The sequence below is a fragment of the Tarenaya hassleriana genome, unplaced genomic scaffold, assembly GCF_000463585.1.
Source record: "Tarenaya hassleriana unplaced genomic scaffold, ASM46358v1 Cleome4, whole genome shotgun sequence".
In the NCBI taxonomy this organism is placed as follows: Eukaryota; Viridiplantae; Streptophyta; class Magnoliopsida; order Brassicales; family Cleomaceae; genus Tarenaya; species Tarenaya hassleriana.
This window is the reverse complement of record NW_010966881.1, coordinates 6,415,678-6,436,667: the sequence shown is the minus strand read 5'-3', so window position 1 is coordinate 6,436,667 and position 20,990 is coordinate 6,415,678. Positions and strand designations below refer to the sequence as shown.

Genomic DNA, 20,990 nt, shown 5'->3' with positions numbered 1-20,990 from the left:
AGCCAAACAACATCTGAACTTTAGCAACTCTTTCCTTCTGAAACCGGCGTATGTATAGAGGTCTTCCTTTTTGGCCGGAACTAGGGTTCTCTCAACCATATTATCGAAGCACTTCGCCGGAGTTTTTCTGATTCTCACCAGAGAGGTTTAAGCAGCATCTTCAATGGCGGAACGTGGCGGTGAACGCGGTGGTTTTGGTCGCGGATTCGGCGGCCGTGGCGGTGGAAGAGGTATCCCTAGAGGCCGCGGACGTCGCGGAGGACGTGCGGCGGAAGAAGAGAAGTGAGTCCCGGTGACGAAGCTCGGTCGTCTCGTTAAGGAAGGTAAGATCCAGAAGCTAGAGCAGATATACCTTCACTCTCTCCCGGTCAAGGAGTACCAGATCGTGGATCTCCTCGTTGGTCCGTCGTTGAAGGACGAGGTAATGAAGATCATGCCAGTGCAGAAGCAGACCAGGGCCGGTCAGAGGACGAGGTTCAAGGCCTTCGTTGTCGTCGGAGATGGTAACGGCCATGTTGGGCTGGGAGTGAAGTGTTCGAAGGAGGTTGCGACCGCCATTAGAGGCGCGATAATTCTTGCTAAGTTGTCTGTGATTCCAGTGAGAAGGGGTTACTGGGGTAACAAGATTGGTAAGCCACACACTGTGCCGTGCAAGGTCACCGGAAAGTGTGGTTCCGTCACTGTCCGGATGGTTCCAGCTCCCAGAGGTGCCGGTATTGTTGCGGCTAGGGTTCCAAAGAAGGTTCTTCAGTTCGCCGGAATTGAGGACGTCTTCACTTCTTCCAGAGGTTCCACCAAAACCCTCGGAAACTTCGTAAAGGTCTGATCTTGTTATCTTTAACTGTTTATCATTGATGGGGGGTTTGTTAATTTGATGGTTGGCCATATTTGTTCCCTTGTTTTTGGCTGAAAAGTCTTAGATTTAACTCTACTTGTGTAGTTTGGGTTGTATGTATGCTGGTGATTGCTAGGGTTTTAGTTCATATTATTCAGTTGCTGCGAGCTTTATATAACAATCCTGCCTTTTATGTATGCTAAGTGAATTATGCCAATGAATATTGGTTTTCGATATTTACATTCAACTTCTGTTATGCGAATGCATTTGGTGGATCATGAGTGGGTTTCATCATCTTCAATTCAAGTCATTGTTGTTGGTTCACTTGATTTTGACCAGCATGATCAATCCTTGTGTTTTTGTTTGCACAGGCAACCTTCGACTGCCTTCTGAAGTCATATGGTTTCCTGACTCCTGAGTTCTGGAGAGAGACGCGGTTCACCAAGTCGCCCCTCCAAGAGCAAACTGATCTCTTGGGGAAGCCTCTTCCGAGCAGCAAGCTCATCGCCGAGGTTGAAGAACAAGCCTAAATACAATGCCTCCTTGTGTTTATTGGGGTTCTGGCGCCACGAGGGAAGTATTATCAGGCTTTAGACAGTTTTGTTCGATCATTTATACTATAGGTTGCAGGTTTCGATCGGTTTTTTTTGCTCCTCAAAGTCTCAAACTGTGTATTGGGTCCTGCCCTGTGATTTTGGAGAGTTTACTTTTGGATGAATCCTTTATAGTTCTGTCTATGTTCTTCAATCCTGGCCTTTTGATCTGATAGCAAAATACTGGATTTTCCAACCATTTACCTGTCCATGGTAAATATACGATTTACTGATGTCTAATCTTCATAATGTTGGTTGTTCTTGCTATTTGTTATGCTTAATAATGTACCAATTCCAACATTCTTCTTTCTATTGTCTTAACCTTTTAACTTGTTTTCAGGTGTTTTGCTCTTGGAGCTCATTTAACATTGTCCTAAATTTATCATTTATGTATTCTCCCCCAACTTATATCATTATTACGAATCGACCCCTAAAGTTAAGATATGTTTATATATATAGATTTCCAGGTCATTTCAATTATTACCTCACGATATGTGGATATACGCTTTTTTTAAAAAAAAATCCGAAAATTAAATAAGTGATTATGTTTGCTTTATTTGCACTGTATTCGCTGGCAAGAATGGATCATACATACACGGTTGAGAGAGAGATTACCTTTCTCTCAGCATCCGCATCATCCAACGGCTCTGATTTCTCCTCCCACGTTATTAAACATTTAAAAAATAATATTAACGTCTCTAATGAACATAACAACGAAACTGTACAAAGTTGGAACCCCGCGTCGACGCGTCGTGCCGTTGAAACTTATTTATTATATTTTTTTTGAGGAAAAAAAAAAACTGTTCATAGCTGGAAGCCGACGGACGATCCGGTGACTAAATTCTAGTGAGAGAGAAAAAACCTGAATTCTCTCCGATACAGGGAGGGAGGAAGAGAGAGAGAGAGGAGAGGGATTTGAATTTCTCCCGTGTGTCCGCGAGGATCAATTTCTGGAGTGTTGTTCATTCGTGTTCTTCGCGTTCTAGGTGAATTTTCAGCCTTCCGTCACCTCATTCATTCTTTAATCGGAGGTAAAATTCTCTTCCTTTTTGTTGTTTCGTCATTGTTTAGGGTGTGACCGGTTTGATGTTTTTTCTTACCAGCATTGCGTTGAAATCGTATCTGATTCCGCCTTGTATTCGTCGAAGCGTGAATCAATCTCGGTAGGTGTCATCTGGTCATACGATTCATCGGGAAACGATGATTCTATAATTTTTGGGAATTCTGTCCTTAGGAGTCTGAATCATCGAATTTTCAATGCGATGAAATGGGTTTTGTATGATCAATTGTAATGATTCTACAATTGTTTGGTTTGTGTCAGGCTGGTATTCTGAGTTCAAAGAGCGTTGAATTTGTTCGTAGAGTTTTATTTTTCTTCTTGACCGAGGAAGCTTCAGGGTTTTTCTCGGTGGATTGGAAAGGAAACGAGAGTTGAAAAGATTTTCATAGGAATTGAGGATTGTATTGATCAGTGGTTTTTGGCTCGAATCCTGGTTGAAGAATGAGCGCTGTCTCCGGTGTACTCTCGAGGCAAGTTTTGCCCGTGTGTGGTAGTCTTTGCGTATTTTGTCCTGCGCTAAGAGCAAGGTCTAGACAGCCTGTGAAGAGGTACAAGAAGCTGATTGCTGACATTTTCCCTCGCAATCAGGTCGGCTCATTTACCATTCCCCTTTAATTTTTCTTGGTGTAGACTTGCTTTCTTGTTATCTATATATTTTGGATGTCACTTTCCTTCTTGTTTCCATATGTTAAGACACTATACCTCGGTTCTATTGCTTATGCATATTGTTTTTGGTGGCTGGCTTTGACTTGCATTGGTTTTGTTATTGAAAGCACTAAAGGCTTGGTTCCTGTCTTGCATTCATTCCCTTGTCTACATAAAAGTTGGTGGATCTGAATCGTCCTTTTTATGCAAACTGATTTACATGCCATTGTTCCATGATTTAGGCATATATAATTTGTAATATGATGGCAGAAAGAGCTTTCTTCTTAGGTGTATCGTAGGTTTAGATTAGCACCTAGCCTTTTTCCGGCATCAAGGAAGTTTCTTCTAGTTTGGAAATTCGTGTAGGAACAACTAGGAGTCTCACTCCCTATGAGGAAAAGTTTTGGAAATGGTAACATTTTCTACAAGGTTCGATAAATTAGAATGCAGATACATGTAAAAACATAAAAACAAACGAGAAATTCAACATCATAAAGGCACAAGTTTCAAATACATCAACACCAGAAGAAGAATCAAAACAAAAATCATGCACCCTAACAAGATACTAACAAAAGAAGGCACCCAAATTAAGCAACAAAGCTTCCGGAAGCAGAAACAGAAGCAAGGACCAAGGGGACAAAACACATAGACACATCAAAAGCCTAATTCTGTTACCAAAAGTAGAAAGGTGAAGTCTAATCATCATATGACAAGACGCGAAATTGTCATTAACAGAAGAGAACCCACCAAATCATCAACTGCGTTAAACCCTAGTAATTCGCCCATTGACTAAGCTACTTCAACAGGAGCCAAATGGAAGATTGGAAAACTCTGCGATTATGCTGCTAAGAATCCCTTGCGTATGCCAAAGGTAAAATCTACTGGCTCTACGATTGTTGAATTTGATACTGTTAATATATTTTGCTGCTAACCGAAGATTCGGATTGCCCAGATTTCAAATTCTCTCGAGCAAAGGTGTTACAAGGAATTGAGGAATGAGAATTTCCAGTCTGCAAAAATAGTCATGTGCATATACAGGAAGCTGCTAGTCACTTGCAAGGAGCAAATGTGAGGTCATTTCTTCTTTTTATTTCTGTTTTCACAAGATCCAGTTTTTTTGTGATCATATCCTAAACTCTGTGGTAGTTTGACATAGAAGAAATCCAATACATTTTCGTTTTCAAAAGCCTTGGATTGTCATGACTGGCAGGATTATATCGGTCTGTCTTGCTAAGTTGATCCATTTTCTTTGTTTATTTTGAAGGACCCTTTTCGCTAGTGGCTTGTTAAGGGCTGTGCAAGCCCTTTTGGATCAAACTCGACAAGATGAAATGCAGATAATTGGATGCCAGACTCTTTTCGATTTTGTAAATAATCAGGTCAGCCTTTTATATTTTTCTAGAATTGTCATGTAACTAAATTACTAATACCTAGTGTCTTTGGATTTAGTAGCCTGACACGTGAACTAATGGGATGACATTACTGATTCATGCTTTTAAAATTTGCAGAAGGATGGCAGCTACATAAACAACTTAGAAGGGTTTATTCCAAAACTGTGCCAATTAGCACGGGAAGTTGGGGATGATGATAGGTCAAGGAATCTACGTGCAGCAGGACTTCAAGCTCTTTCATCAATGGTGATTTGTTTGTCATTATTCGTAAAACATTACGACACCCTTCATAAGCATCTTCTGATGCAATTTCTGGTTCCAGGTTTGGCTAATGGGAGAATACTCTCATATATTCAGCGACTTTGACAATGTAAGTAAATCTCATGTTTATATGCTGGTTCATATTTTCTCTTCACGTGTACTTGGGTGTTTGGGTTCCTACAAAATTTATACCCATAAAAAAAAAATTGATTTGTGGTAATTCTAGAATTGATGATGAAAGACGATATCTGCTAGTTGTCGTTTTATCCACTGGCCAAAATTTTAATATACTGTCACAATCAATCAGGGTTACTTACTAGTTGAACATGATCCTATTGCTACATTTTGGTGTCGTAAAGTGCTGAGAGATAACTCATGATCATAGTTATCACATTGTCTTCTGACTGACATTTGTTACACATGCATGGCAGGTTGTCGCTGTGGTCTTGGAAAATTACGGCCACCCCAAAATACAATCAGATGCTAACGAGAGTGACAGAAAATGGGTAAACGAAGTTTTAAAAAATGAAGGTCTCACCGCTCATGCAGGCTCTCTTATATCTGTTCCTTCGTGGAGAAACGTTGTGAATGACAAGGGTGAACTAAATGTGAAAATGTAATTATTTGTGTATAATTTGATTTTGTTCAGTTTCCGGATTTTATGCCGTTCTGAACAATATCTTTTCTTCTCAGGGAAGATTCCCAAGACCCTAGCTTTTGGTCCAAAGTTTGCCTGCAGAACATGGCCAAGCTAGGTGAGGAGGCTAGACGTATACTGGAGTCTTTGTTCCGTTACTTCGATGAGGGAAATCTATGGTCAAAGGAAAATTCTATGGCATTCCCAGTTTTGAGGGATCTTCAATTTTTAATGGAGAAAGCTGGTATGCTGCTTTCTTTGTTTTTTTTGTTCACCCTTCTTAAATGATCAATGTTATGAGATTACACATGTGACATGTTTAAAAATTAACAGGGCAAGGAACACACTTTCTGTTGTCCATGTTGATCAAGCATCTTGATCATAAAAACGTTCTTAAACAGCCAATCATTCAGCTTGATATTTTAGAGGTTACCACCTCTCTTGCTGAACACGCAAACGTTGAGCACTCAGTGGCAATAGTTGGTGCAATAAGTGATATCATGAGGCACCTGAGAAAGAGCATGCATTTCTCTCTTGATGATGCAAACTTGGGGGCTGATGGAACAAAGTTGAACAGATTGATTTCTGTAGCTGTTGATAAGTGCCTCATCGAGCTATCGGGAAAGGTAGGGCTCTTCTTTTTTTCTCTAATTAAATTAACTTCTTAACCTTTTCTTCTTAGTTCGGTTTTAACATTCACCAAAATCTTAGCACATGTAAGATGCTCGAAGCTGATCAATCACACTTATCAGGTTGGGGAAGCTAGCCCAATTCTAGATGCCATGGCGATGATGTTGGAGAATATCTCAGCTGTTACAGATGTCGCAAGAACCACGACTGCTGCTGTTTTTCGTGCTGCTCAAATAATAGCCTCTATACCAAATCTCCCGTATCAAAACAAGGCAAATTTTTGGAATGCATTTGATATTTTGATTAATTTCATCTTGTAGAGAGATTACACCCATGCCAGTGAAATGACTGAGTATTCCTTTTCATTTCAGGTTTTCCCTGAGGCCTTATTCCATCAGTTACTTCAAGCCATGGTTCATCCAGACCATGAAACACGGATTGGTGCTCACCGCATATTTTCTGTTGTGCTTGTGCCAACCTCAGTTTGCCCACGCCCTTCCTTAGTTAATGCTGACTTAAAGAAAGGCATGGGTCTTCCTCGATCACTTTCAAGAACTGTGTCTGTCTTTTCCTCCTCAGCTGCCCTTTTTGAGAAGTTGAAGAAGGATAAATTTTCCTCAATGCTAAACTCTGACCAGATCATAAATGAAAGTGTCATGTCAGAGGATGAACCCCAAAGTAATAATGGTGATATCCTTGGCAGATTGCAATCCTCATACAATCAGACATATAGCACTAAGAATCAAACAGTGGCCATGGTTGATGCAAACTCCGTGAATGTTTCAAACTCTGACCCGGTATGTCCTTGTGACCTTTCTTCATATGATAATGCATATTAGAGTACTTTGTCATCATTTTTTCCTGATACACCTGTATTTAGGCTGTAGAGTCTTATTGCATTTAGAGCACAAACAGATCTAACTGAGGCTTAGCATTTGTGGATGAATGTAATCTCCTCTAATTAATTACATATAATGATATGATTTCTATACATTTAGTCTTACAAATGGTCATAATCATGGACAAAGGCTTATCCGGGCTAGGTAGCCAATGAGATGGCTACAACCTTTCAAATCTGTTATTGTTTACTGTACTGTCTTTTGCAGCTTAGCTAATGAGATGGTTCTGTTGATGAGTTTCCAATTGTTCTCTGCTTCTCTTCTCAGGATGTTGGCTGTCTAAGGCTTAGTAGTCACCAGATAAATGTCCTGCTATCATCAATATGGGCACAGTCCATATCTCCTGCAAATACACCGGAGAATTATGAAGCTATTGCTAACACATACAGTCTTGTATTGCTGTTCTCTCGTGCCAAGGTAACGTAAATGTCGCATATGAGTACTAGGTGCCTTGGCATCTTCATTGTCTTTTTTTTAAGATTCGCATCTCTATGAAAAGTGACTTTCACTACGGAAGAGATTTCATTCTTGTTTTTATTTAACCTTGCAAAAAATACGGTCTTTCAGAATTCCAGTCATGAGGCCTTGATTCGAAGTTTCCAAATGGCACTTTCTTTGCGGGATATTTCTCTTATGGAAGGAGGTGAGTTTCCAGATATTTCCAATCTGTCTCTGAGTTGAACCCTAATCTTGGTTTGTTACTAGAGTGGTGTAAGGTTTACCATGATGCTGCAGGAAAGTTTTTGGTCTAACAAAATGGTCTTTGAGACCTAATTACTAAAGATGCGTCAAATTTTTGAACGTTTGAACTTTCATCTGTCTGAATAAAGAACACTTGTGGTCTGTCATGACTCAAGATGAGAATCACAACTTTATTGATTTCTCGTGATCTCCCTAGATTATCGCTGATGAAAAAACCATGTAGAAATGATCTTTGGCACGATGCATGGTTCTGTTTAGGCTTCATCTGTTTAGAAGCTATTATGTGGCTTAGGAACTCTGCTCCACATTTTTTCAGAGTTGAGAATCATGTAATCACACTGTTTCAGGACCTCTTCCTCCATCAAGACGAAGGTCACTCTTTACTCTGGCAACCTCGATGATTCTCTTTTCCTCTAAAGCATTCAATCTCCTTCCTCTGGTAGATTTCACCAAAGCAGCACTTCAGGGAGAAACAGTATGTCGATCATTTTGATAAAATTTTTGCCACTTTGGTGTGTTGTTTCTTTTGGCATAACTGTTAGGAGAGCGTCCCTTCCCAACCCCTCCTTAGTTCTTATGTTAAGTTGTGTCTTTGCATGAAAGAATGGATTTGCGTCATTTTTCTTTTAACGTCCTCTTCCATGTGAATCAGGTAGACCCATTTTTACACTTGGTTGAAGATCGCAAGTTGGAGGCTGTCAAACCAGATCAGCGGCAGACAACTGCTTATGGTTCAAAAGAAGATGATGCTTCTGCTTTAGATACTCTTTCAAATGTATCATTCTCCAAGAAACAAAGCAGAGAAATTCTTGTTGCTGAAATTGTCAAAAGCTTGGAAAATATGTGCAACGTAAGCTTTTTTCCTGTTTGCCACCTTTTGCCAAGGACTCAACCCCGACTTTCTGTTCCGGTTTTAAGGTAAATTTGTTATATTGATGGGAACAGTAAGCTAAAGATGTGTAAACTCTTTCTGCAGACTGAAATGGACAAAATGCGGGAGCAGCTTCTTAGCGAATTCTTGCCTGATGATGCATGTCCACTTGGAACCCGATTTTTGGAAGCCGCCCAGAAAATTCACAGGGTTGATTCCAGAGATGCCAAATCCCTAAAGGAGGTAAATTTTTGCCTTCTGCTTTCCCCAATCATTTTCTTTTGAAGCTTTCGATCTACATACTTCAACTTTTGTCTTCAGGACACAGTGCCTTTCTCTCTAGAGGATCAAGAATTTGGGGATGGAATTGGAATCCATGCCAAGAATAATCCTGTAAAACTAACAGAAATTCCGCAACTCCTAAGTGTGAATCAACTTATAGAATCGGTAATCATATGTACCATCCTCTGTTTTCCATAGAAAATGAAACCCATTTCTCAAAATAGTATGGATCTAAAATTGTGTATTTGCCTTCTTCGCATACAGGTTGTGGATACAAATCATCAAGCGGGTAGAATTTCCTTCCATACAGCAAGTGACGTTTCATACAAAGAAATGACACTTCATTGTGAAGCTCTGTTAATGGGGAAGCAACAGAAGATCTCGAGTCTTTTGAACCCCCAATTAAGACAAGAGAGCTTGATTAACTTGTCTCCTCGAAAACATGATGAAGCAACGAAGAACACAACTCCGTATCCTCAGATCAGTTCTTGCTTTCCTGCGGCGGTATGTCTTTCACGTTTCTCTGTACATTTCATACACCCTTTTTCTGCATTCACTTCTGTTCTGTCTGTCGCTGTTTGCTTCATAGTCAAAAACTGAATTCAGACATGTGCTAACAAGTTCAGTTTGGCATCCGGTCACTGAAACCGCAACACCATCCCAAGCTTTTTGGCTCGTGCCCCATCAATAATGCTTTTGTCTGAAATCATGCATTAAGATTGGATCTTGAAATGCAGGTCGGGAACCCGTTCCTCCCCGGAGAAATCGAGACAGCGTCTCCAAGAACGCTTGTGGGAACGGTACAGCCACGATGCTCTACAGAATTTCAAAACCAGGCTCAATCATTTAGGTTACCAGCCTCGAGCCCTTACGATAACTTCCTCAAAGCAGCTGGCTGTTGAATCGTTTTCATGGTTTGCTTCTTCATAACATCATAAGCCAGGATAAATACCCTTGTGCTTGTTTTTTTTTTTTTTTTTTTTTTTTTTGACGTCTCAATCATTTGCTAGGTCAGTCTCTATAGGTTCACGGGTCTGTCTTTTTTCATTCTTTCTTTCTCGTTAATCCAATTCTTTTGTTCCTTTACTTCCATACGTATGGGTATTATGTACAACGAACAAAAATGGCTTTTAAGCCCTTTGAAGTGGAGAAAATTGATATACGAAATTCTTTGCCCCTACAAAATATTCTACTTGTCTTCTAATTAATAATAAAAATGAAAGAGAACAGGTGTACATTTTCAATTTGGGTTTTTTGTTCAACATATAGTACAATTTTTTTAAAAAATAAAAGAAAAGGTAACTATCGTTTTACCGAAGAAAAAAAAAACAAATCCGGATGTTTTTGTATTGATTCCTATTTTTCCAATATCTCGGAAAGACTGTTACATAATTACCCATTTGTAAAATATATAAGAAATCCTCGATTTTAAAAAGAACTAATAAACATATGCGGCCAAAAAGAAAACACGGAAACAAAACTGGTAAACTGGTGCAGAAATCATATGTGTTATGGTACATAGCGTACAAACGTGAACCGTAATGAAGGAAGGTCGGTCCATCACCAGGCTGCTGCTTCTCTGCCATTACTTAGCTGAAGAGGAATCTTAATGTTCATAGAGGCTAATTCGGCGGCTAAGTAACGAAACACACAAGGCATAGCAACAGTTTCCATGCCTTTGCTCGTCTTGCAAGCCTGGCAACTGGCATACATCCGCAATGTGGTGGTCGGAAGAGGTGTGGAGCCTGTCGTGCAATAGATACGCTGCTCCATGTGCAAGCATAGCGTCCCCGAAACGAATTCCTCCTCCCCATTTCCTTCCCTTGATCGGCTGCCGAATTATCTGATCCTTGTCCCGTGGATCGCACTGGTGCAAGCAAGAACAAACGGATTCGAGATGAAGGTTAACATGAATGGATATATAAGAACAAGATTTGTCCGAAACCATGTGCCGTAACCGCTGGTAGTAAACAGGCCCGACAAATATCTCTCAGGCGAGTTCTGTCCCGTATACCCCACTGTATAAAACCTCGGTTCCATGACAGTTGAAACCCTTTTTCCTCAACATGGAACCTAGATCATCAACAAGCGAGCTCGACCCTTTCTTTCTCTCTTCTCCATCTGGTATCTTTACAGCATCGGGGAACGGGGTCGCATCCAAAAACGCTCCATTCAAACTTCCACCCTGTAAAAAGAAAGCAACACATAAGAGTTACGGCATTGAGAAGAGACAGAAGCGGGCAAGAACTCGATGTCCAACAACAGGAAAGACTCCTCTCAAGGAGGGGAAAAACGAAAAGATGTTGTCTGCATGAGGATTTATGATCAGATCCGGACGCATCCCAGGATATCCGGTCACCCAACAAAAAAAAAACATCAAGCACACATTCTACAGGCAAATCCATATAAGATTACGGAAAATGATGATGATTAAAGTTGACAAACACCTTGTCGTTTTTTGTGTAGAATGTGTGCCGTTTCCATGTGTATCCTTTTTTGTGGGCTTAGGATGGATATGTTCTCTGGGCCTATGGCCCATTAAGCTTAGGGATTAATGTTGTTGAACTCTTCTCTTACCACTGTTGCTTCCTGGAAAACGACTTTCTTCTCTGTCTACTACTCGGTGAAGTGGTAATCTCTCTCCTTCGTTTTCCCATTTTGTGAAGATTAGGGTTTTCGTGGCTCTCTGTCTCTACCCTTCTCGTACTGTCTGATCGATTCTCTCTTTTGGTTAGTCGTAGATCGGTTTCCTTTCTTCTGAAAATTTTCCGATTCACCCGTCTTATTTGGCCTTTTTTTTTCCGTTTGATGCTTGGGTTTTGCTTTTGTTAATCATCTGGTCATCGACCGTTGTTTAGGTTTCGAACCAAACACGAGATCTATCTCCTGAGTCCTGATTTCGTTTTTTTTTTCCGACGCATTCTGTTCATGTATCGATGTTCTGATGCGTTCCCTGTGGCTGTCTATATGGTTGGTTGATTGTCATTAATTGGAAATTTTTGGAGATCAATATGATTTTGTTGTCAATGACAATGAAACTACGATGTGAGATATTTTATTAGCAATCAGTTGAATTGCCTGGTGCAGCAGCGATTTTAAAATCTTTTAGATGACGAACTGTCCTTGTTCTTCTGTTGGGTTGCAGTGTTGTGAGTTTGATCCTTCCTTTACATGTATTCGGGTAGTGTTGCAAAAAAGTTCAAATTTTGATTCGGGGTCGTAGCTCTATATTTAGGGCCACTATAGTTTTAGTTGTGTGAATGTTAGATGATTCTGATAATAGAAGTTAGTTATCTGCTACTGTGTAACTTCTATTTGACCGCGGGAACATATTCCTTCCCGTGAAACTGCACTACAGAAAGCAAGTTTTAAGGTTTTCCTCGGGGTATTTTAGATAGCAGTTCCCTGATATGTGCAATGATGATTGGTTTTGTCAATTCAGTTCAAGGAAGATGGCTGCATCTAGAGCCAAATACATCATTGGTGCTACCGTGGGATCTTTCGGGATAGCCTACATATGTGACAAACTTGTTTCTGATGACAAGATATTCGGAGGCAAGTTCTGGTCAAGTTTCTTTTGCCGCTTTGAGCTCCTTATCTTTAGGATGAGAAAAGGCTGATGATTTTGCCTCTTTGGTCTCAGGCACTACACCGGGAACGGTATCTAACAAGGAGTGGGGGGCAGCCACTGATGAGAAATTCCAAGCGTGGCCCAGAACCGCTGGTCCTCCAGTCGTCATGAACCCAATCAGCCGTCAGAATTTCATTGTCAAGTCCCGCCCCGAATGAGAACCACCTCTGTTTCATCTTTTCCGATTTCTTCTACATATGATCTCTTTCTAAGCAATGTTCTTGTCTTGCCTTTTGACATCACTCAAAGCCCTATTAGATGTTATGGTGGCTCTGAGACCTATTCCATTCTTCGTTTATGCCAAAGATTTCGGCCTCTCTAGCTGGGTTATAAATAAATGATGACAACTCTATTGATTTTTTTTGTGCCATCCAATTTCTTGTACTTTGTTTTGATCATATCACATTCATCCACTGGCTCACAGAGAGATCACTATTAGGTAAAAACCCTACAACACACAGAAGAGCAAGCTTTTTCTTCAGTGCTTTTTTATATATATATGGATACAAAGTTACATCCCTGTGTACCAAAAAGCTTATAAATATGGATACAAAGTTACATCCATTCAGGGGTGTGGCCATCATTGTCCTCTCTTCACTTGCTCTGCTTGATCTCCTGAAGCATTTCCACAACTTTTTTCATCTTTGGCCGTTTTGCCGGAGTGATATCAGTGCAGAGTAATGCCACTTTCAGAGCCATTAGCATTTCTTTCCTCCAAGCAAAGGACACTGTGCTAAGCCTTGCGTCCAGTATCTGCTCTGGTGTTTCTCCTCTTGCTGAAGCTCCATGGACCCACTTCACCAAATCCACTCCTTCACCAAATTCCTCGTCTACCGGCTCTCTCGAGGTGAGTATCTCAAGCAACACAACCCCATAGCTATAGACATTTCCTGGTGCGGTAACTTGCATTGTATACGCGTATTCTGAAGGAAAACAGGGAATGGCATAATGAGAAAAGGGTCGGTGTTTATAGAGTTAATGTTCATACGTTTGCGAGTAGAGTTTCACCTGGAGGAATGTAGCCGAATGAGCCTGCAACTGCACTGATACTTGCAGTGCCTCGAGATGGATCTAGGAGCTTTGATATCTCGATTTCTCCGAGTACGGGTTTGAACCCGGCATCCAGAAAAACGTTGCTTGAGGAAATATCGAGGTGAATGATGGCGACATGGTGGAGAAATGCTAACCCTTGTGCTACTCCAATGGCGATAGACAGTCTTGTTGGCCAGTCAGGTTGGTACTCTGGTTTCTTGGTGAACTCATGAAGCAACTGGGCTAAAATCCCGTTGGGGAAATGCTGATGCAACAGCAGAGCGACATCTTCATAAATCACGAACCCGATTGGTCTGACCAAATGATCATGGCAAAGCTTGCTAAGCCTTTCCAGCTCTCTGATCATTTTGTTTTGATGATGGGTTATGGTTCTGTCCACAGACTTGAGTTTCTTCACCGAAATGATCATCCCAGAAGGCATGACTGCTTTGTAGACCGAACTGAAAGTTCCTGTGCTGAGTTTGTTTGATTCCTTCAGAGTTGCTTTCACAACTGCGTCTAGATCAATAGCCTGTTGAAGATTCTCGAGAAAGATGTTTCCCGCTATGATTGTCGGTTGGTTATCCTCCGAGTTTTCTTCAAGGTCGACACTTTTACCAGCTTTTTCTTGTTTCTCCCTCATCATGAAGAGCAGAACAACCACAGTGACAGATACAAAGACGGCCACTCCAGAACCAATTACCACTAGGACGATCCTGTATGAAACCCTGTGAGTGTATTTCATGTGTTCCAGACCATCGGGATACCCGCACGAAGAGCTCAACGGTTCCCCACAAAGCCCTTTGTTACCAGAAAAGCTCGAATTTGGCGACTTTTGGAAGGGGACAAAGTTTGGAACCGGGCCATTCAGGAGGTTATTGGAGAAATTCACCTCGATCAAGCTTAGCATACCTTTAAGCAACTGCGGTATGGAACCCGTGAGCAGATTATTTGAGACGTCTAAAGAAACCAACTTGTCAAGCTTCCCTAACTCGGGAGGCAGCGATCCATGGAGATTATTGAAGCTCAGGTTGAGTGCTATTTGCAAATTCCTCATCCGACCGATCGCGGGAGGGATAGTTCCAGTCAAGTCATTCCTACCCAGTTGTAGCTCAAGCAGCTTCAGACAGTTTCCGATCTCGCGAGGTATCTCCCCTCTTATGGAATTCTGGTCCAAGAGCAAGAACTGAAGCCTTGGCATGCTGCAGATTTCCTTCGGTATGGTGCCGTTGAGTCTGTTATTGCTCAAGTCAAGCTTATTGAGGTTTTTGCACCCGAGAATCGATTCCGGGATATCACCGTAGAGACTATTACTCGAGAGGATCAGCTCTTGAAGATTCATAAGCTGGCCAAGCTCTGTGGGGATGGATCCTGTCAACCCGTTTGATGCCAAATTTAGCAGAGTGAGATTAGAACACTTGGAAAACTCTGCAACAATCTCACCCGAGAGATGGTTACTGTCTGCTTCGAAGTAAGTAAGGGCGCTGATGTTTCCAATTGTCCTTGGAATGACTCCTACAAGCTCATTATTCCCAATCCTAATGCTAGAAAGGCCATTGCAGATTCCTACTGATTGTGGGAGTTGGCCAGTTAGCCTATTCTGCGTCAAGACCAAAACTTGGAGCTTACCCTTTTCAAAGATGCTCTCTGGTATCCTCCCCTCGAGCCGGTTCGAGTGAAGATTCAACAACTCCAATTCAGATTCCGAGCCCAACCCATCAGGTATCTCGCCCGCCAGTTCGTTCTCGTAGGCTGTAAAAACCCTGAGATTGTTCAGATTCCCGACCCAGTCAGGTATGGAACCGTTCAAGCCATTGCTAGAGACCAGAAACTCCTCCAGCTTATCCAGAAGCATAAGCTCGTCAGGTATCTCTCCCACTAGCAAGTTATTGGAAAGGTTAAGGGCTCTGAGGCTCCTGAGCTTGCCCAACTCTGCTGGAATTTTCCCCGCAAACCGGTTCAGGGACAAATCAAGAAACTCGAGCTCGGACAAGTTGCCAAGAGCCGGGGGGATTGGTCCGTTGAAGTTGTTGCTCGAGAGATCTAGATGTTTCAAGCTCTTGAGCTCAGAGATTAGAGTGACATTACCTCTAAGCTGAAGCCCTGAAAGATCAAGCATTTCAACAAACGAGTGGTTGGCGCCACATTTGAGCCTGGTCCATGTGCAGTAATCCGTGCCATTGTCACCCCACCCAGCAACTCCGAGCTCTCTGTTAATGGCGATCAATGTGGCTCCTTCACTTGGCTGAGCTTCCACCAGCTCGGATTTCGACAGAAACCCAGCAATCAGAAGAACTAACATGCACCAAAAGGCCATTTTTCTTCTCAGGCCGGACAAGAACTGATTCTTCTTTGTTCTTCCTCCAGACACACACACGCACACAAAGAACAGTTACCACCAAGAGACTGATTGGCAGAAGAACATCGATTCGAGATTTAACTCAAGCGAAGGACCGCCAAGAAGGTGAAAACAAAAAGGAAAAAGAAAACCCTTGGTCTTTTCGCCATGAAAGCTGGGAAAAGTCCGGGTTTTGGAGTAGAGATAACTGTTGACTGCTGTTTCCGGACAAAACCCAGCTGAGATTCCTGAGAAAGGAAGGAACTGCTTTTGAGTGTCGCAGGGGGAGAGGAGAGAGAAAAACCCATAATTTCAGGGTGAAAAGAGGGAGAAACCCATCAAAGAAATTGCCATGGAGAAAGGGGGAAAGTATACAAAAGGGAGGGGAAGAGACTGATCAATGAACTTAGAGCGGGGCCTATGCGGAGGGATGAAGCGCAATTCTTGTTTTTCCTATAACACGGAAATACGATTGCAGAGGCCAAACAAAGATCCTCACTCCACAGAGAGAGAGAGAGAGAGAGAGAGAGAGAGAGAGAGAGAGAGCGCACTGAGGGAAAGGAGGGAATTATTCTACGGTCCCTTATAGATATATTTTAATATAGAAATTTCTGATGCAAAGTTAATTTTTTTCACGAGACAGTGCAAGTGATGAATGAATGAATGAATGAATGAACGAACGAACGAAGGCTGCATAAATCTGTCTGACACATTTTCTCCCTTTTTCATTTTCTTTTGTATTAAAAATAATAATAATTTGTACTGCAAATATGGACTGTACGTTTGATAATTCTCTCCTCTGACCATTTCTGCCCCCAAACTGTCTCTCTCATGTTTGCAATACACAACAAATGATATTTCCCCCAACTTTGAGAGAAAAATTCTTGATGGAGATTTAAAAAACTACATGATTTTCACTGTTACCGAATTTATATTAAGAAGGATTATTTTAGTTTCTATTATTTATCGCAGTTTTCAGAATTTAAAATGATGTTTATTAAAAAAAAGGAAATATTAAAATATTAAATAACCTCAACGGTGTATGTTGTTCATGTATTCAAGTGTACTATTCTATTAATAAATATATAAAAAAGGTTATACCCTCAAATATTTCAATCGATATATAATGCATTGAATATTTAAAACATATGTTATTTGAAAGACTGATCTGTGAAAAAATTACTGTCTTGTGATCTTATATAAATCCGGGGCATATCTTGTTTTATAAATTTAAATATATCGGGAAAAGAAAAACCAACCTCAAAGCTTGTAAAAAGTAATGACACGTTTGATTTATTAGAAACGTAAAGTCTTACGAATTAAGTTTATAATTTAATTAATTGGTATATTATATACATATATATATAGCAAAAAAAAACATATTACATCAATATCTATGTATGTCTTTTTTTTTCTCCAATAAAAAGTAATGACGGTTACGTTTATTGATTAAAAATATATATTTTTTAATTAGGTTGTGTGACTTGTGTCTTTAATTTACCATGCTGCTAAAGAAACCCACAAATGACTGTATTTTTTTGTTTTTGTTTGGTTTATTTGTCGTGCCGCTGTCCCTTTGGCATCTTCCCCGGCATCGGAAAATGACGTAATTGAACATTATACAAATACATATATGTATATGTATGTATAGGCGCGCTCATGCATGATAGGAATGTAGTGATTGTTATTTATTTCAATAATGAGATGTGATTATGATTGATGATTAAAGAAGCAAGTTTAACCGTGTGCTTCGATTGAAATAATTTATAATGCTTACTGTTATTTTACTTATTTGTTGCCTGAATTATAAATAGGATTTTTACGTGAAAACCTTATATAATATATATATATATATACTCGTTTTCCACATATATAAATACAGTTAGAAAACGTTGCCTATTTATACGATCCAAAATGCATGACGAATTCACTCAGAACTCCTTTCATTGGATTGGAGTGAAATGATGCAGTTAAAACATTAACATGGCTTTTTTTTTTTAAAACAGTCAAAGGGGTAAATAGCTACCGATTAAAAGGTATTATAAATATTTCTCCGAATAATCTGCATATTTCATATATTAATTTTTTTAATTTAGTATAAAATATATTTGAATCTGATTACTTTCTAATAAAATATTTATTTTAATTTTTTTAAACTAGTTTTATAATTTTATTAAATTTAAATTCATTTTAGATTACAATTTTATGATTAATTGATGGTTAGTTTGATTAAATCTTGTTAGATTTCTTATGAACATACCAATACCTTGAATTAATAAAAAAAATATTTTACTTGACTGATTATTTCGTATTCTATAAATATTTTAAAAAAATAAATAAATATGGGAATATTAGACATTTTCTTTTGGGATTAGGAAGGGTGGGGTCCACTGAATGGATGAGTAAGAGGGAATGTGCACCGCCCGGACATGTAGGACCGAACTTTGTCTGGTCCCACCACCATCTCATCAAAGTCTCTCTCTCGTTGAAAATTATAGAATAAATAAAAAATATTTACACAACTTAATCCCTTTTGTTAAGCGTAATTAATCCAAAGCTATCCGTTAATGTGATTTTCTAATTGATTTATTGTTTTTTTTAAAATTAATTGCTTTATTGTCATAGCAAGTTTTCGAGATTCAAGTTATTTCCTATTAAATGGTTTCTAATGATAATTGTGTCGGACATGCTATAGCTTTTAAAAAAAAATACGATGGATGTTTTAAATTTCACAATATATCGTGCGAATAACACTTATCTATATTATTTTCATATATGAATTTAGAATATGGATAAAATTAAACACAAATTAATAATATCAAATATATATCTACATCTGAAACATGACCTAATCAAGTGGAACATGTACTCTATACCGACAACACGAAAAATAAATGATTAATTGTTTTAAATTTGCCATTGAAATATTTATATCCTCCCCTTTAACATGAATAATCATAACTCTGGCTATAAAATTCGGTATATGATAATTGAAACCCGGGGGAAAAAAAGAGAGAGAGAGAGAGACATAATCATGGATTCACCTCTTTGCTTTAAACTCGTGAAAGGAGAAATGAGGATATTCAAAAAGGCAAAATTTTAAAAATCGAAAATTAATATTAAAAAAAATATAACCTATGATTACAATTTAGAACTAAATCCATTAGCAGAGTTGCTTTAAATTAAAACTTTCTGCGCTAATCATTTGTCTCCCTTCAAAACCATATTTATGCTTTGATTAAGCCGAGATTTATGCTGCAATTAAGAATTTCGTGGAGAGACGATTAAAATAATATTTTTTCACATATGATATCATGTTTGTCCGTACAACCTACGCGCTACACTAATTCTATGAACAACACATGCAAAGAAAATCCTAGATATTCTTGGGGGCGTGTTTATAACTCACGTACTTAATTCAACAAGATCAAGAATATTTGTTAATTATACGAATATGCATAATATATTATTAAATTATTTGTTACTTGCACACATAATTTAAAACCAAATAGAATTAGGGGTATGGAGGGTTCGATTTTTTTTTTTACCGACATTCAAAACTTTAATATAGATTATAATCCAAATTTGGAGATTTGAGAGTGAAATACAATTGACTATAAAATCAGTGAATTAAAGGGGTAATCAGTAAATTAACCAAAAAAATTTAAGATACAGTAGAAATAATATTTTTAAATTTTATTTGGAAACAAATAAATTTTCATTATTATTTTTTCATTATTGCCTTACAAAAACTTTATTCTGTTATTATGTTAACACAATAAGAATAAGCAGTAGTTATATACACATATAATATATATGTATATATAAGGGTATTTATTTAGTGTACATTTAAAAAAAACTTTTAATAAGTGATTGTCAAAAGGACGTGGCTCGGCTGTCCATCTTTTGTAGTGTACCCAATGGGGCATGTGGAAGGTTGATGGAAAAAGATTATATAGCCCCACTTTTTTTTGGGTGATTTTCATTTCCCCTTTTTCTTAATTAATTAATTATTTCTAAGGTCTCTCTTTAAAAAAAAAATAAAATTATTTTAAAAAATGGAAATTAGGACAAATTATGATTGAGACAGGGACTGCTTTTCTCGGACACCCTATCATGACCTCAAGTATCATATGGTTTGTCTCTCTTCTTGTAGGCATTTCATGGACCCCCTCTTCCTTTGAACTGATTCCACTTTGTTTTTGTTTTCCCTTCCAAATTAAAAACATTTAATTCTCATAAAATCAAATCTCGATTAGTTATCCATCAATTTCCCCACCCTATTTGCCAATTTGAATTAAAAAAAGAACTGCAGGTGTTCATTTTTTAAAAAATTTCGGATTCCATTCGATTTTAGCTTAAATTCTAATTTCATTTACAAAATACTTATTTTTTCAAAAAAAAAATGTTTTCAATTATTTTGATATTAGATTCGGGTTTGATCCAAAAACAAAATCTATGAAATGGTACGGACTCCGTAGTAATTTTGACAATTAATAGTTGGGCTTCAAAAAAGCCCATGGGCATAGATTATTATCACTTGAAATCCAATGTGAAGCCCAGTTGAAATTTATTTTCCTTTTTTCAAATAGATATACTAACTTATGGATTATTATATTACATCTGATGTGATGACGTATGAAGTGGTGGTACGGACTACGATGATTTTTTAAAATAAAATTCTAAAATAATATCTAAACTTCTCAATTTTTACAAAATAAAACCTAAATTTTATTTTTTATCAAATTAAACTTTAATTTTATTTTTCAGTTAAAAATAAATCTGAATTTTATAATCTTTTTCATTTTTAATCATGTTACTGATGTGGCATTTCGATATCGTGACACGTGGACGATGATGTGTCAAATACGGTCAAAGTGTTGATTTACCACGTAGGATGTCGGAACGCCACATCAACAATAGGGTTAAAAATGACAAAAGTTATAAAGTTCATATTTATTTTTGACTGAAAAATGAAGTTGAAGTTTTATTTGATAAAAAATAAAATTTATGTTTTATTTTGTGAAATTGAGAAGTTCAGATATTATTTTGGAATATTCTCTGTTTTAAATAGTTATTTTCCTTTCTTTCAAAGGGCAATATAGCAAAAATACCCTTACTTTGCTACAAAGATTTCATGGTATACCCTTCAAAACCCTAAAATTTTGGAAAAAAAAATAAAA

At 38.5% G+C, this 20,990-nt stretch overlaps 4 protein-coding genes and 1 long non-coding RNA gene across 6 annotated transcripts; 4 read left to right on the top strand and 1 right to left on the bottom strand.

Moving 5' to 3' along the window:
- Positions 1–32: 32 nt before the first annotated feature.
- On the top strand, positions 33–1,668 carry LOC104824448 (40S ribosomal protein S2-4). The gene is given in 2 exon segments (XM_010556537.1): positions 33–820; positions 1,207–1,668. Coding segments are annotated over 2 exon segments (816 nt in total). The 5' UTR covers positions 33–163; the 3' UTR covers positions 1,366–1,668.
- Positions 1,669–2,185: 517 nt separating this feature from the next.
- LOC109117070 lies at positions 2,186–3,071 on the top strand. Its single transcript, XR_002024559.1, has 3 exons — positions 2,186–2,459; positions 2,532–2,591; positions 2,750–3,071. It is a non-coding gene; the product is annotated as an uncharacterized LOC109117070 (long non-coding RNA).
- Positions 3,072–3,948: 877 nt separating this feature from the next.
- LOC104824606 lies at positions 3,949–9,973 on the top strand. Its single transcript, XM_019203615.1, has 18 exons — positions 3,949–4,004; positions 4,086–4,201; positions 4,398–4,512; positions 4,642–4,770; positions 4,847–4,894; positions 5,217–5,401; positions 5,479–5,666; positions 5,756–6,048; positions 6,175–6,324; positions 6,424–6,849; positions 7,219–7,368; positions 7,519–7,594; positions 8,001–8,128; positions 8,306–8,503; positions 8,630–8,767; positions 8,846–8,971; positions 9,071–9,310; positions 9,544–9,973. Exons 1-18 carry the CDS (start codon positions 3,996–3,998, stop codon positions 9,706–9,708), a joined length of 2,880 nt encoding a protein of 959 aa, XP_019059160.1. The 5' UTR covers positions 3,949–3,995; the 3' UTR covers positions 9,709–9,973.
- A 1,410-nt stretch (positions 9,974–11,383) lies between these two features.
- LOC104824447 lies at positions 11,384–12,795 on the top strand. 2 transcript variants are annotated; one of them, XM_010556535.1, is made up of 3 exons: positions 11,384–11,437; positions 12,249–12,361; positions 12,450–12,795. In XM_010556535.1, the coding sequence occupies exons 2-3, from the start codon at positions 12,259–12,261 to the stop codon at positions 12,593–12,595; spliced, it is 249 nt and encodes an 82-aa protein (XP_010554837.1). In that variant the 5' UTR covers positions 11,384–11,437; positions 12,249–12,258; the 3' UTR covers positions 12,596–12,795. The 2 variants fall into 2 exon arrangements, with proteins under 2 accessions (XP_010554837.1, XP_010554838.1); XM_010556536.1 differs by lacking the exon at positions 11,384–11,437 and adding an exon at positions 11,444–11,536.
- A 102-nt stretch (positions 12,796–12,897) lies between these two features.
- On the bottom strand, positions 12,898–16,374 carry LOC104824445 (leucine-rich repeat receptor-like tyrosine-protein kinase PXC3). The gene is made up of 2 exons (XM_010556534.2): positions 13,446–16,374; positions 12,898–13,360 (listed from the first exon to the last, which is right to left on the bottom strand). Exons 1-2 carry the CDS (start codon positions 15,784–15,786, stop codon positions 13,032–13,034), a joined length of 2,670 nt encoding a protein of 889 aa, XP_010554836.1. The 5' UTR covers positions 15,787–16,374; the 3' UTR covers positions 12,898–13,031.
- Between the last annotated feature and the right edge of the window lie 4,616 nt (positions 16,375–20,990).